Source organism: Schistocerca nitens, chromosome 1 (assembly GCF_023898315.1).
Source record: "Schistocerca nitens isolate TAMUIC-IGC-003100 chromosome 1, iqSchNite1.1, whole genome shotgun sequence".
Lineage (NCBI taxonomy): Eukaryota > Metazoa > Arthropoda > Insecta > Orthoptera > Acrididae > Schistocerca > Schistocerca nitens.
In genome coordinates, this window is record NC_064614.1 from 396,154,435 (window position 1) to 396,170,992 (window position 16,558).

General features: G+C 44.0%; 1 protein-coding gene across 1 annotated transcript in view; it reads right to left on the reverse strand.

The window, feature by feature from the left end:
* Positions 1-16,558, reverse strand: part of LOC126249489 (uncharacterized) — a 131,176-nt gene that overhangs the window by 17,211 nt on the left and 97,407 nt on the right. Inside the window, exon 4 of the mRNA XM_049951177.1 lies at positions 3,785-4,087. Within this exon, the coding sequence (XP_049807134.1) occupies positions 3,785-4,087 (303 nt within the window). The remainder of the gene's footprint in view (positions 1-3,784; positions 4,088-16,558) is intronic.

The window sequence follows — 16,558 nt, forward strand, 5'->3', positions numbered from 1 at the left end:
GACTCAGCATAAAGGAAAGTCAAAACAACCTTCAGTGAAATTGAAAGGAAGCGTGGTAACATTAAGCGTGCAACCGGAATTCCATTGTTAAATGCAGAGGAGAGAGCGGATAGATGGAAAGAGTACATTGAAGGTCTCTATGAGGGGAAAATTTGTCTGATGTGATATAAGAAGAGACAGGAGTCGATTTAGAAGAGATAGGGGATCCACTTAGAATCAGAATTTATGACAGCTTTGGAGGACTTAAGATCAAATAACGCAGAAGGGATCGATAGAATTCAATCAGAATTTCTGAAATAATTAGGGGAAGTAGAAACCAAACAACTATTCACGTTGGTGGGTATAATGTGTGTGTGTGTGTGTGTGTGTGTGTGTGTGTGTGTGTGGCAATATATATCATACATACAATTCCGAAGACTGCAAGAGATGAAAAGTGTGAGAATTATCACACAGTCAGCTTATTAACAGCTCTTCTATCCAAGTTCCTGACAAGAATAATATACTGAAGAATGTAAAAGAAAATTGAGGATGTGTTGGATGGCTATCAGTTTGGCTTTAACAAAGGTAAAGGCACCAGAGGGGCCATACTGGCGCTGCGGTTGGTAATGGAAGCATGACAAAAGAAAAATCAAGAGATGTTCGTAGGATCTATGTACGTAGAAAAAGCATTCGATAATGTAAAATGGTGCTAGATGTTGGAAATTCTTAGAATAATAGGGGTAAGGTATAGGGAGAGACGGGTAATATACAATAAGAACCAAGAGGGAATAATAAGATTGAACGACAAAGGACGAAATGCTCGTATTAAAAAGGATGTAAGACAGGGATGTAGTCTTTCACCCCCTCTGTTCAATTTGAACATCGAAGAAGAAGTGACTGAAATAAAAGAAAGGTTCAGGAGTGGAATTAAAAGTCAAGGTGAAAAGGTATCAATGATACGATTCGCTGATGACATTGCTATCCTGAGTGAAAGTGAAGAAGAATTGCATGTTTTGTTAAATGGAGTGGACAATCTAATAGTACAGAATATGGATTGAGAGTAAATCGAAGAAAGACGAAAGTAATGAGAAGCAGCAGAAATGAGAACAGCGAGAAACTTAACATCAGGATTGGTGGTCACGAATTACATGAGGTTAGGATTTCTGTTACTTAGGCAACAAAATAACCAATGACAGCCAGAGCAGCCGGCCGAAGTGGCCGAGCGGTTCTAGGCGCTACGGTCTGGAACCGCGCGACTGCTACGGTCGCAGGTTCGAATCCTTCCTCGGGCATGGATGTGTGTGATGTCCTTAAGTTAGTTAGGTTTAATTAGTTCTAAGTTGTAGGGGACTGATGACCTCAGCAGTTAAGTCCCATAGTGCTCAGAGCCATTTGAACAGCCAGAGCAAGGAGGACATCAAAAACACACCAGCACTAGCAAAATGGGCATTCCTGGCCAAGATAAGTCTACTAGTATCAAACGTAGGCCTTAATTTGAGGAGGAAATTCCTGAGAATATACGTTTGGAGCACAGCATTGTATGGTAGTGAAACATGGACTGTGGGAAAACCGGAACAGAAGAGAATCGAAGTATTTGAGATATGGTGCTACAGACAGATGTTGAAAATTAGGTGGACTAATAAGGTAAGGAATGTGGAGGTTCTGCGCAGAATCGGAGAGGAAAAGAATATGTGGAAAACACTGACAAGGAGAAGGGACAGGATGATAGGACATCTGTTAAGACATTCGTTAAGACACAACGAAATTCTGTCTCGAAATCTGGCAGAAAACCCAAAGAGATTCTGGTCATACATCAAGCACACCAGTGACAAGACACAATCAATACCTGCACTGCGCGATAACAACGGTGAAGTCACTGATGACAGTGCCACTAAAGCAGAGTTATTAAACACGATTTTCCGAAACTTCTTCACCAAAGAAGACGAAGTAAATATTCCTGAATTCAAATCAAAAACAACTGCTAAGATGAGAAACATAGAAGTAGATATCCTCGGAGTAACGAAGCAGCTTAAATCACTTAATAAAGGCAAGGCCTCCGGTCCAGATTGTATACCAGTCACGTTCCTCTCAGAGTATGCTGATAAAATAGCTCCATATTTAGCAATTATATACAATCACTCGCTCACAGAAAGATCCGTACCTAAAGACGGAAAATTTCTCAAGTCACACCAATACCCAAAAAGGGAAGTTGTAGTAATCCGCTGAATTACAGGCCTATATCACTAACGTCGATTTGCAGTAGGGTTTTGGAACAACATATACTGTATTCGAACATTATGAAGTACCTCGAAGAAAACGATTTATTGACACATAGTCAGTACGGTTTCAGAAAATATTGTTCTTGTGAAACACAACTAGCTTTTTATACTCATGCGGTAATAAGTGCTATCGACATGGGATGTCAAATTGATTCCATATTTTTAGATTTCGAGAAGGCTTTCGACACCGTTCCTCACAAGCGTCTTCTAACCAAACTGCGTGCCTACGTACCTCAGTTGTGCGACTGGATTCGTTATTTCCTGTCAGAAAGGTCACAGTTCGTAGTAATGGACGGAAAGTCATCGAGTAAAACAGAAGTAATATCCGTCGTTCTCCAAGGAAGTTTTAAATGCCCTCTGTTGTTCCTGATATATATCAACGACATAGGAAACAATCTGAGTAGCCGTCTTAAATTGTTTGCAGATGATACTGTCATTTACTGTCTTGTAGTCATCAGATGATCAAAAAGACTTGCAAAATGATTTAGATAAGATATATGTATGGTGCGAAAAATGGCAATTGACTTTGAATAAGGAAAAGTGTGAAGTTATTCACATGACTGCTAAAAGAAACCATCTAAATTTCGATACGCGATAAGCAGACAAATCTGAAGGCTGTAAATTCAGCTAAATACTTAGGGCTTACAATTACAAATAACCCAAATTGGAACGATCACATAGGTAATACTGTGGGTGGAGCAAACCAAAGACTGCGATTCATTGGCAGAACACTTAGAAGGTGCAACAGGTCTACTAAAGAGACTGCTTACACCACGCTTGTCCGCCCTATTCTGGAGTATTGCTGTGCGGTGTGGGATTCGCATCAGGTGGGACTGACCGATGACATCGAAAAAGTACAAAGAAGGGCAGCTCGTTTTGTATAATAGCGAAATAGGGGAGATAGTGTCACATACATGATACGTGAATTGGAGTGGAAATCATTAAAACAAAGACTTTTTCGTTGCGACGGGATCTTCTCATGAAATTTCAATCACCAGTTTTCTCCTCCGCTTGCGGAAACACTCTGTTGCCACCCACATACATAGGAAGAAATGATCATCACGATAAAATAAGAGAAATCAGGGCTCGCACAGAAAAATTTAAGTGCTTGTTTTTCCCGCGTGTCGTTCGAGAGTGGAACGGTAGAGAGACAGCTTGAAGGTGGTTCATTGCACTCTCTGCAAGGCACTTTATTGTCAATAGCAGAGTAATCACGTAGATGCAGGCGTAGAAGACATCAGGGAATGACTTCCATGGTTCTAGACGAAGCTGTAGAGGTCAAAGACTGTAGAGGAAGACAGAGATTGGGATTCATCCAGCAGATAATTGAGGATGCAGGTTGCAAGTGCTACTCTGAGATGAAGAGGTTGGCACAAGAGAGAAATTCGTGGCGGGGGGCCGCATCAAACCAATCAGAAGACTGGTGAAAAAAAAGAGAGAGAGAGAGAGACGACCTGAAACCCAAAAGGATTTTGTTGCCTCTAGCCGTAAATGCCTACGAATGTGCAGATAGGCTGTTAAGAGACCTAGACTGAGTGCGTTCCGCGAGTTGGCAGGCGTGGTGCAGCAGGCGCGTATTGAATGGCTGCTCGATCCAGACGTCTGGGTCGAAGCCCTCCTTGTCGGCGGCGGCGTCCATGATGTGCTCGTAGCGCAGCGGGTCGTGGTCGTCCATCGCGCGCAGCAGGCGCATGTGCACCGTCTGAGCGCCGCCATCCGCGGGTCGCGGCAACCGGCCACACAGCTGCGGCAGCGACGCCAGCACCGCCTGGCGGGCAGTCTGCCTACCGCCGAAGTAGTTGTCCACCTGCAGGGTCCGCCGCGATCGCCTGAGCAAACACCGCACAGGTAGAAAAGAGAACACGTAGAGGGGTGCGAGCTAGCCAGAGACAGCATGGAGGTAAATAAAACAGGGAGGTGGCACTACAGACTTACGTTGTATGTTCTTTTGAAGTAGAGAGGGCGCCATTTTAAGTAGCCCAAAACATTACTAGACGACTGCTTATGAGTGCTTATTGTGCATTATTTCTGTCGTGTGAGCGCAGTAACTGTCTTAAATATAAATGATTATAGAGCTTTAATGAAGAACATAGCGTCTGGAAGGTAATTTCGAACATTTTTCTGTTCTTGATTGCATATTTGCCCTAGTAAAACAACACAGAGTGATGTCACGGGGAACTGCCACCGCGGTGAACTATGGGGGTATGAATGCGGTGAACTTGATGTTTTGGGCTAGTTAAGATGGCGGACATCGGCTCCAAGTAATGCTACCTCCCCTCTTTTTTTAACTCCATGAGAGACAGGCTTTATGTTGAGGTCTTAGACCAAGTTTGTGCTGGCTGGTTGAACTTCATAACGTCACAAGGACGTCTGCTTAGGCGGGATCCTGAACAGCTGCCTTTCGGACCGGAAGCCTTCAGTTTACAAGACTTTGTGCAAACATGACATCATTTTGACATCACACGCTTTATCGAAGACGAAAAGAACTGTCTACCAACTTTCGTGACCGTTCGGTTCACAAGACACGAGGTGAACATGACATTCAAAACTGTAACATTCACTTCAAGTAAAGTGAATAGGAGTTTATGCTTTTTCTTTACTGCAGTACACGTTAAACTTGAAGCTATGTTGTTTATAGATATGTAAAGTTCTGCATTCATGTGGCCTAGGCTGTGGATAAGGAAGAAATTAAGCACCTAAGTCCCGAGTTCGAGTCTCGGTCCGCCACACAGTTTCAATCAGCCAGAAAGTTTCATATCAGCGCACACTCCGCTGCAGAGCGAAAATCTCATTCAAGAAAGTAAAGTATTAGCAAGAATTAGATCCGAAATATAATGGAGAAGTTGTATCATTTTTCCTAATATGCTTTCTTTCATCCCAAAAGTGAGACTACGTACTGAGTTTCAAGCAAAACAATGCCGAAGCAATCCAGCATTGAATGCAATAACGTATATATTCAATAGTGTTCGTTAATGTATCCCAGCAAAATAAACTTATTTTTAAAGACTATGAATACCAGTTTCAGTAGTTCGTCTGAAATTAGAAACGATGGATAGCCATTCCAGCAGACGAATTAACTTGGCAACTCATTTATCTTATGCCCAATGAATAAATGCTGTTTCCAAACATTAAGGACCTCTAGAAAACGCGTTAGTATTGGTAACATTTTTGTAACAAAATTACGAAAAACGCTGTACGTGTGGTTATTGATGTATTTCAGTTGAAGACATTTTTGTTTGGCAAAGAAATGTCCTAAAAGAACTAGCTCGTAAAGTTCCTTTTATACTTTACAGATGGCTGAAACTAAGTTGCCTTTTAATTCCTTTTCAGATGTGTGTCACTCTATTCTACGCTATTTACTCTGAGTGGTAGATTGTTTTACCAGATTATCAACGTGTTTTGGGAATTTATCCGCAATTACGTGTTCCATACTTCATTTGTACGTTACTGACAATGACAAGTCGCACTTGAGAGCGAGAGAGAGAGAGAGAGAGAGAGAGAGAGAGAGAGAGAGAGAGAGAGAGAGCACACCGTACGCAAGATCGAATATTACTAAAGACACATACTTCTTTTATCTTAATAACGAAGTTCCAGAACCTTTCGGAATCGAAAAGGAGAAAAAGAGAATTCAGATATAGCAGGACGCCACCCGTTTTCTTAATTACCCTACAGTTCGTAATTCGACGCTCATAACCACAACAGCACGATAAACTAGCAGAATTCCAGCCGGCCGGTGTGGCCGTGCGGTTAAAGGCGCTTCAGTCTGGAACCGCGTGACCGCTACGGTCGCAGGTTCGACTCCTGCCTCGGGCATGGGTGTGTGTGATGTCCTTAGGTTAGTTAGGTTTAATTAGTTCTAAGTTCTAGGCGACTGATGACCTCAGAAGTTAAGTCGCATAGTGCTCAGAGCCATTTTTAGCAGAATTCAACCCTTTGTACTATAACTTATACCTAATGAAGGCTTTAACGGCCGATACCTCATTATGTGACGTTTAAATATAACAAATCGTACCAAGGATGACGTGTTTTTATACATCTCCAACGTACCATTGCCTTGAAACGGCATACTTTCATAACACGCAAGTTACAATATGAAATTACGGAATCCAGTAGGTGTTTCCCCAGCACCCAGCATCGAATGTTAACGAAAGTCGATAGCGGTTGCTGCAGTCTTCAATAAGTGCGTCCGGAGTCAAAATAACGTTATCTTTGCACAAAGTCTTGTGAATGTAGGTTACTCCTTTCGGAGCAGACCGGCATGGGATTTGCTGATTGGATAACGTTCACGATGTTATAAGAAAGGCAGCATGGTCCTGAAGCACAAAACGATAAATTTCAAAGCAAGTCAGGGTATCATGATCCTACACGGCAGTAGCTATTCTAGCAGACGAACTAAAGCAGCAGCCATTATACTCGTATGTGCAAGTGGCACTTTCACTGAAATTTTGGAAGCTATTGCTGCCCTTTCTTCTTTTGTACTGCCAAGTCATTCTAGCGATTTACATGAGTTTTGTAGAAAGAAATAAGTTTCCCACCAGTAAAATACTGTTTGCGTACACTTAACTGGTACTGTCTAATGACTGTAGCAGCTCGGTCGTGAACACTGAACTAATAATCTAAAGGTCTAGAGTTCAATTCCAGACTGATACTACATTTTGTTCCTTTACTGCTTGTTTCACCGTTAGCAGAGAAATGTCTCTTAATTCTACTAACTTACGACCAGCCATCAATTTCGTTGCATATTTGACTGGTTAGGTGGGTTAGATCATAATGCAACTGATAATACTGACTTTTCGTATTTGACCTACATAACACAAAGGTTATTTCTCACATTTCAAATTAAAAAAAGATAAGTACATGCTACATACAATTTATATAAAAGTGAACATTTTGTAGAAAGTTTCTGAGTTCTCTGTCCTTCTTCAAAAGTTGCGAATTACGCATATATATCCCACACATTTCATTATTTTTCTGTGTGGGAAATGTATGTTAGAAAAGGATGTATTTAACCATACATAAATTGACCCTAATCTGCATTTTCCAGACTGTGTCTTGCGAGTGTGTGTTTGTGTATGTTACTGTCTCTGCTAAGAGACGATGTATATCAAGCGTTCGTCCGTTAGAACCAGAGGCAATTTCGTTTACGGTTGTAAGTGCTGAACATTGGCCGCACTTCGTGGTCTAGTGCTGCTGGACCGGCAGCTCAGCGTATTCGGTCCTGCAATTAAAAAGCTGAGTGAAGTATTCAGCGATGAACTTGAGGGGGTATGATATGACGTCCGCCCAGACCAAATGATGAGAAGAATGACGAACCAAAAAAAAAAAAAAAAAAAAAAAAAAAAACTGTTTAGCGCTGCCGCCTCTACATTCTGCGGTCTTTGGTTCGATTCCCAGCCAGATCGGAGATTCTCTCCACTCGGGGACTGGGTTTTTGCTGTTGCTGCCATCATTTCATCTCAACATTAATGACGCGCAACTCGCCGAAGTGATGTCAATTAGAAAGACTAACACTAGGTGGCTGAACTACTCCAATGCCAATGGCAATTTAGGCCATACGATCATTTTATTTATTTCTGAACGTTAAGAGCTGGATGTTATTTCGCAGTTACTTGGCTCATTCTATCCCATACGACACCCCATTGTTTTGATGACATTAGACATACAGAAGGTTTTGAATTTGATTCACGGTTGTCGTGGTGTTGCCTCTCTATGGTATTGTGCCTGTTTGGCGGATACCGTCTGCTCACAAGCTAGAAGTAGCATTAGGTTGTATAGGGACGCCCGACTACATCACTTTCACTGTGGTGCCTATAACAAAATTAACGATGAACTTTTCAGACTTCACGAATAGTGGATGACAGTAGACAGTGTCGCTAACACCGTTTCCCAACAACACAATGGCCATTATACTAGGCTAGAACACTTGCCAAATTTCCCACAGTGTGCACAGCATAATCACAGCAGAGTCAATGTCAGTGACAACGCCAGTGAACTCAACTAGTGCTTTGGAAGATTTGAATGTGAGTGTGTTGTTAGAGAATACCTGTGTGCCCAAAGGCATCGCAAAACCACACCACACAGAACCCACAATACCACATCAGTCCATTGCCGGCACAACATCCACACACATAAAAAAAAAGTTTTGCAACACCTCGTTTCCGAGAGTTCCGGAACCTGTACAGAAAATTGGAATAGAGATCAACATAAACATCATTTCCGCCCTTTATATTGCTCATAAAAACCACACATTGCATGTTGTAACACCACACAGCAAGACCTTCAGAGGTGGTGGTTCAGATTGCTGTAAACACCGATACCTCTAATACCCAGTAGCACGTCTTCTTGCATTGATGCATGCCTGCAGTCGTTGTGGCATACTATCCACAAGTTCATCAAGGCACTGTTGGTCCAGATTGTCCCACTCCTCAACGGCGATTCGGCGTAGATCCCTCAGAGCGGTTGGTAGGTCACGTCGGCCATAAACCGCCTTTTTAATCAATCCCAGGCATGTTCGATAGAGTTCATGTCTGGAGAACATGCTGGCCACTCTAGTCGAGCGATGTCGTTATCCTGAAGGAAGTCATTCACAAGATGTGCACAATGGGGGCGCAAATTGTCGTCCAAGAAGACGAATGCCTCGCCAATATGTTGCCGATATGGTTGCACTATCGGTTGGAGGATGGTATTCACGTATCGTACAGCCGTTACGGCGCCTTCCATGACCAGCAGCGCCGTACGTCGGCCCCACATAATGCCACCACAAAACAGCAGGGAACATCCACCTTCCAGCACTCGCTGGACATTGTGTCTAAGGCGTTCAGCCAGACCAGGTCGTCTCCAAACACGTCCCCGACGTTTGTCTGGTTGCAGGAATATACGACACTCATCGGTGAAGAGAACGTGATGCCAGTCCTGAGCGGTCCATTCGGCATGTTGTTGGGCACACCTGTAACGCACTGCATGATGTCGTGGTTGCAAAGATGGACCTCGCCATGGACGTCGGGAGTGAAGCTGCGCATCATGCAGCCTATTGCGCACAGTTTGAGTCGTAACACGACGTTCTGTGGCTGCACGAAAAGCATTATTCAACATGGCGGCGTCGCTGACAGGATTCCTCTGAGCCATAATCCGTAGGTAGCGATCATCCACTGCAGTAGTAGCCTGAGCGAGGCATGTCATCGACAGTTCCTGTCTCTCTGTATTTCCTCCATGTCCGAACAACATCGCTTTGGTTCACTCCGAGACGCCTGGACACTTCCGTTGTTGAGAGCCCTTCCTGGCACAAAGTAACAGTGCGGACGCGATCGAACCGCGGTATTGACCGGCTAGGCATGATTGAACTACAGACAATACGAGCCATGTACCTCTGTCCTGGTGGAATGACTTGAACTGATAGGCTGTCGGACCCCCTCCGTCTAAAGGGCGCTGCTCTTGCATGGTTGTTTACATCTTAGGGCGGGTTCAGCGCCATCTCTAAACAGTCAAAGGGACTGTGTCTGTGATGCAATATCCTCAGTCATCGTCTATCTTCAGGAGTTCTGGGAACCGGGGTGGTGCAAAACAGCGTATTCGGGGGAGGTGTGCAACACATTAGGCACATACAGTGCCATAACAGGTCCCTATGCCTTTCTATGTTAATTTTCTGTCACCAAAATTGAACCTTGTTACAGCAGAGGTACATGAAATTGCTCTGAAACTACGTAATAGTCGAAGAAGACAGAAACGTCGTCAATTTTTCACTTTTGGAACTACAGTACTAGCACCAGAAATTAGTAATAGTTCCATTTTTAAAAGTTAAATTGATACCGAAATCTCCGTAATTAATATAGGTATGGAAACAGGCTGTATATTATTTACTGAGTATTTTATAAAAATTCATCTCGGTTAAAACAGAATTACACTATTTTAAAAGGTTCTGCACCACGTCGCATAATCCGGTACCGTTTCGCGCGCAACATAAAGCAGTTACTGCTCCAGGTAGTGCACCTTTCACTGTGTACACTGAGGTGACAAAGTCATGAGATACGTCCTAATAGCGTGTTGGACCTTCTTTTTCCCGCATAGTGCAGCAGCTCGACGTGTCATGGACAAGCCGGTCAAAGTCCCCTGCAGAAATAATGAACCAGACTACCTCTATAGGCGTCCATAATTGTGAAAGAGTAGCCGGTGCAGGATTTTGTGTGCGAACTGGCGTCTGGATTACGCCCCATAAATATTCTGTGGGTGGCCAAATCATTTGCTCGAACTGTCCAGAGTGTTCTTCAAACCAATAGCGAACAATTGTGGTCTGGGGGCATGGCACATTATCACCCATAAAAACTCCGTCGTTGTTTGGGAACTTGAAGTTCACGAACGGCTGCAAATGGTCTCCAAGTAGCCGAATATGACCATTTCCAGTCAATGAGCGTTTCAGTTGGAGCGGAGGATCCATTCCATTGCATGTAAACGCAGCCCACACCATTAAGGAGTAACTACCAGCTCGCGCAGTGCCTTGTTCACAACTTAGGTCCATGGCTTCGGGTCTGCACCACATTCGAACACTACCGTCAGCTCTTACCAACTGAATTCGGGTCTCATCTGACCAGGCCACGGTTTTAATCTACGGTCCAACCGATACGATCACGAGCCCAGGAGAGGAGCTTTAGGCGATGTCGTGCTGTTAGCAAAGGCACTCGCGTCTGTCATCTACTGCCATAGTCCATTAACACCAGATGTCACCGCACTGTCCTAACGGATACGTTCGTCGCACGTCCCCCATCGTCTTCACCGAGCGAGGTGACGCAGTGGTTAGCACACTGGACTCGGGAGGACGACGGTTCAATCCCGCGTCCAGCCATCCTCATTTAGGTCTTCCGTGATTTCCCTAAATCGCTCCAGGCAAATTCCTGGATGGTTCCTTTGAAAGGGCACGGCCGACTCCCTTCTCCGTCCTTCCCTAAACCGATGAGACCGATGACCTAGCAGTTTGGTCTCTTCCCCCAAAACAACCCAACCTAACCCAACCATCGTCTTCTGCGACTGCTTCACATAGTGTTGCTTGTCTGTTAGCACTGACATCTCTACGCAAAATCGCTGCTCTCGGTCATTAAGTGAAGGCTGTCGGCCACTGCGTTGACTGTGGTGAGAAGTACCACCCGAAATGTGGTATTCTCTGCACACTCCTGACACTGTGGATCTCGGGATACTGAATTCCCTCACGATTTCCGAAATGTAATGTCCCGTGCGCCTAGCTCCAACTACCATTCCGCTTTCAAGGTTTGTTAATTCCCGTCTGGTGACCATAATCGCATTGGAAATCCTCTATCATGACTCACCTGAGCACAAATGACACCTCCGCCATTTATACCCTTTTTGCGATACTACCGCAATCTATATATCTGCATATCTCCATCCCATGACTTTTGTCACGTCAGTGTAAACCTGGCACTGCGCCGTACTATCCCTTAGATACTGGTGGTACTCACAGTGGGCAGCCTCCCTCCCACCAACGTACGGTGTGCTTTAACCGTACATATAATAATTTTTGAGCAGCCACATTTTTGCTGCGAGCACAGGCATTGATAAATTGGTAAAACCTTACAATACTATACTCAAATGAAGACTGCTTTGTTGTTGTTGCTGCAGAAATGAAAGGTGACTTGCAAGGAATAGTCTAGCAATCCGAAAACTGATTTAATGTAGTTCTCCGTGCTAGACTATTCCATGCAAGCCACTTTTCATCTCTGCATAAATATCACAACCGGTATACTATAGATTCTTCTACATGTTGTGTATTACCCATCTTTCCCTACACCCTATGCTAACATTTCTTACCCTATGCTAACGTTTCTTAGAATTTCAAACATTTATTCTCTGCTCAATCAGAAATCCTATAAGAATCTTTCATACCAAACAGTTTTGATACAAAAGGCAATGCTTTTGACACAAAATTCACTGATTTCGGCACGAAATTCACTGATTTCGGCACAAAATTCACAGATTACGAGATCAAATTAAATAGTTTTGGCCTCAAAATTCAAACCCATCTTTCCCTATAGCTTGCATTGCATAGTTGTTTGTAATTCTGTATCTTCCTTAGTAAAGGGATACTTGAAAACTGAATTCAGTTATCCTGTTTTTGCTTCATCTATGCCCCCTTGTGAGAATCAGTGTCCCTCTAGGTATAGTCTGACAGCTGTTATGCAGTAGTCGTTGTTCCTTTCGACGTTTCTTTACAGTGACTATATACCGTACAGGGTTCTTACCATTATGAACTGTTCTACTAGGTACCTACGTACTCTGTACATCTACATATACACTCCGCAAACCACCGTATGTTGGCTACCACTCATTTCCTCTTATGTTCCACTTGCAAACAGAGCGAGTGAAAAACGACTATCTAGAAGCCTCCTTACGATTCCTAATTTATCGCATGTTATCTTTGATGTGTCGGCAGCTGGGCCAACACCTTGTAGATAGAGGTGGCTTAATGCACGCTAGACTAACGCAGACGGGCGTGAAGTACTGGAACAGGATACGTAATTAATGCTATGAAGAAAAGTACGTAGCTGGTATAATACTTATCTTTAATAACTCATTGTGGTACATCGCACAAAGGAGACTTTAATTACAATCACTGTAAGGCTAATGGCGCCTTGCTAGTTCGTAGCCATTAACTTAGCTGAAGGCTATTCTGTCTCTCGGCTAATGAGAGAGAAAGGCTTCGTACGTCTAGTCGCTAGCACTGTCGTCCGTACAACTGGGGCTGAGTTCGAGTCAGTCTCTCGAGACCTGCCTTGTGGTGGCGCTAGGTTTGCGATCACACAGTGGCGACACGCGGGTCCGACATGTACTACAGGACCGCGGCCGATTTAAGCTACCACCTAGCACGTGTGGTGTCTGGCTGTGACACCACAATCTTCATGGACCTTACGCTAAATGTAAGTTACGGCAGTAGAGTCGTTCTGCAGTCGGCCTCAGATGCCACTTATCTAAATTTGCGCAATAGTGCCTTGCGGAAAGAGTATCGTCTCTCCTCCAGGGATCCCATTCGAGTTGACGGAGCACCTCCGTAATACTTGCCTGCTGATCGAACCTACCGGTAACAAATCTAGGAGCCTGTCTCTGAGCTGCTTCGATATCTTCCATTAAACCAACCTCGTGAGGAACCCAAACACTCCACCGACATGCTCACCAATCCGTTTAAACTGGAAAAGATGATGAAATCGGTGCAGAACATTCATATGAGAGAACCGAAATTTTCTCTAGTATTTTCAGTTACTTCAAAAAGTCATGATTACTGCTTTGAACAACTGACAAAATTTTTATTTAAGCAACCAGTTTTGGTCAGTATACCATCATCAGGCTCTTGAAAGCATTTACAGCATCATATTAGGCGAATATATAATCACTGACGGCAGATCATAAAAACACGAATTAGTCAGTGTTGTCACATGGTAATTTAAATTACATCATCTATATGTAAACTATTCTAGGCAGTGCATTCTTTCATGTTACATCAGCAGCCGGCATTAACGCTGTGGGACGCACACCATATGGAGCTGTAAATGCTTTTAAGAATCTGATGATGTTCAGTCCACTAAAATTAGCTGTTTAAATAAAGATTTTGTCAGCGGCTTAAGGCGATATTCATGTCATCTTTCAAAAATCTACGAGATGTGGGGCACCACGACAGTCTGTGTCACGTCTCCATGCCGGCCCATAAAAACGACTGACAAACACATAGTGCTATACGCTGTTGGAGGAGAGTCATACGACCGTCTGGTATATTCAGCACCAACTACAGTGCTCGAAGGTGTCTAGTGTTCTTTTTTACGTGGTGAGCTTAGGTGGCTCATGGAAACGCAATATTAACTTAGTTACAGGATGTTTGTATAGCCATCTCGGTTGCACAAAATTATTGTCAAATTGACCACAATTTCGACTGCACTAAGCCAGTCTTCATCAGAATAAAAAATTACATAGGATTACATCTTGTGTAATTACAAGTAATCCTACGTAATTTTTTTATTCTGATGAAGACTGCCTTAGTGCAGTCGAAACCGTGGTCAATTTGACAATAATTTTGTGCAACCGAGGTAGCCATACATACATCCTGTAACTAAAAAACGTACGGTTGCTGGATCTCAGAGAATAAAAATGTTTCAAATTTCAGAATTAACTCGGTCTATAACAACCATTAATTACACATATCTTGCATTTTAACTGACTTATTATCATACAGCAAGCCATTCTATACACCTCTTTATAGTACACGCTTTGCAGACAAGTACGTATCAAATTCGATTCAAGTTGATTTTTGTGTTTAAAAAAACACATTTTAAGAAAAAAAGACGCGCCACGAAGGAATGATTCGAATGGGACAGAAATCAGTCGATGTGATGAACATGTACTGACAGATAAATGATTACAGTTTCAGAAAAAAATTGATGACTTCTTCAAGAGAAACAGCTTCACAAATTCAGCAAGTAAATAACGAGTTGGTCCACCTCTGGCCCTTATGATAGCAGTTATCCGGCTTCACATTGTCTACCAGGACACAGTTTTAATCTGGCAGAATGATTCGTAACGAATAACTAAGTTGTGCTGTTTGAGACTTTCACGACGTAATAACGTAGCGACGTAATAACGGCTGTAGCGTCGGATAATGTTGTGACAGGTGGATATCCCCCTGAGGGAAATCGTGCCAAGCTCTGTCCAACTGGCGCGTTAGATGGTCAAAATCCCGAAATACACTCATGCTCCTAAATTAAGGATAATGCTGAAACATGGTGAAACAACGCTCTGGTGGGCGGTTTGCGGGTTTAAATCATCTCGGGATATGACCATGCGGTGCATTTGACCTGCAGTCGTCGCACGGTGGCGCTGGCAGCAATCCAAATATGCAGAGGTGTGTTGGTGCATGTCATAGTACACTGCAGCGAGTAAGGGTGCAGACGTTTTCAGACGTGCTAATGGTGACTGTGTGTTGAAAATGGCTCAAAGAATACATATTGATGACATTATGAGGGGTAGAATACTAGGGCGACTGGAGGCTGGTCAAACACAGCAGGTCGTAGCACGGGCCCTCCGTGTGGCACAAAGTGTGACCTCATGATTATGGCGACGATACCAGCAGACAGGAAACGTGTCCAGGCGCTACAGTACGGGACGTCCACAATGTACAACACCACAAGAAGACCGATATCTCACCATAAGTGCCCACAGACGGCCACGAAGTACTGCAAGTAGCCTTGCTCGTGACCTTACCGCAGCCGCTGAAACAGTTGTCTCCAGACACACAGTTTACAGACGACTGAACAGACACGGTTTATTCACCCGGAGACCTGCAAGGTGCATTCCACTGACCCCTGGTAACAGGAGAGCCCGTAAAGCCTGGTGTCAAAAACACAGTACATGGTCATTGGAACAGTGGTCCCAGGTTATGTTCACGGACGAGTCCAGGTATAGTCTGAACAGTGATTCTCGCCGGGTTTTCATCTGTTGTGAATCAGGAACCAGATATCAACCCCTTAATGTCCTTGAAAGGAACCTGTATGCAGGTCGTGGTTTGATGGTGTGGGGTGGAATTATGATTGGTGCACCTACACCCCTGCATGTCTTTGACAGAGGAACTGTAACAGGTCAGGTGTAGCGGGACGTCATTTTGCACCAGTATGTCCACCTTTTCTGGAGTGCAGTGGGTCCCACCTTCCTCCTGATGGACGATAACGCACGGCCCCACCGAGCTGCCGTCGTGGAGGAGTACCTAGAAACAGAAGCTATCGGGCGAATGGAGTGGCCTGCCTGTTCTCCAGACCTAAACCCCATCGAGCACATATGGGAGGCTCTCAGTCGACGTAACGCTGCACGTCTTCAAACCCCTACGACACTTCAGGAGCTCCGACAGGCACTGGTGCAAGAATGGGAGGCTATACCCCAGCAGCTGTTCGACCACCTGATCCAGAGTACTCCAACTCGTTGTGCAGCCTGTGTACGTGTGCATGGTGATCATATCCCATACTGATGTCGGGTTACATCCCGCGGTGTTTCGGGACGGTTTCCTCAACTTATCACCAATACCGTGGACTTACAGATCTGTGTCGTATGTGTTCCCTATGTACCTATGCTATCAGCGCCAGTTTTGTGTAGTGCCACGTTGTGTGGCACCACATTCTGCAATTATCCTTAATTTATGAGCATGAGTGTAGTTGGCGGATCCAGCCTATAACGCTCATAACGTTATCAGTTGTGGAGAGATACGGTGACCTTGCTGCCAAGCACGAAGGCAAGCAGTAGAAACTCTCGCTGTGTACAGGTGG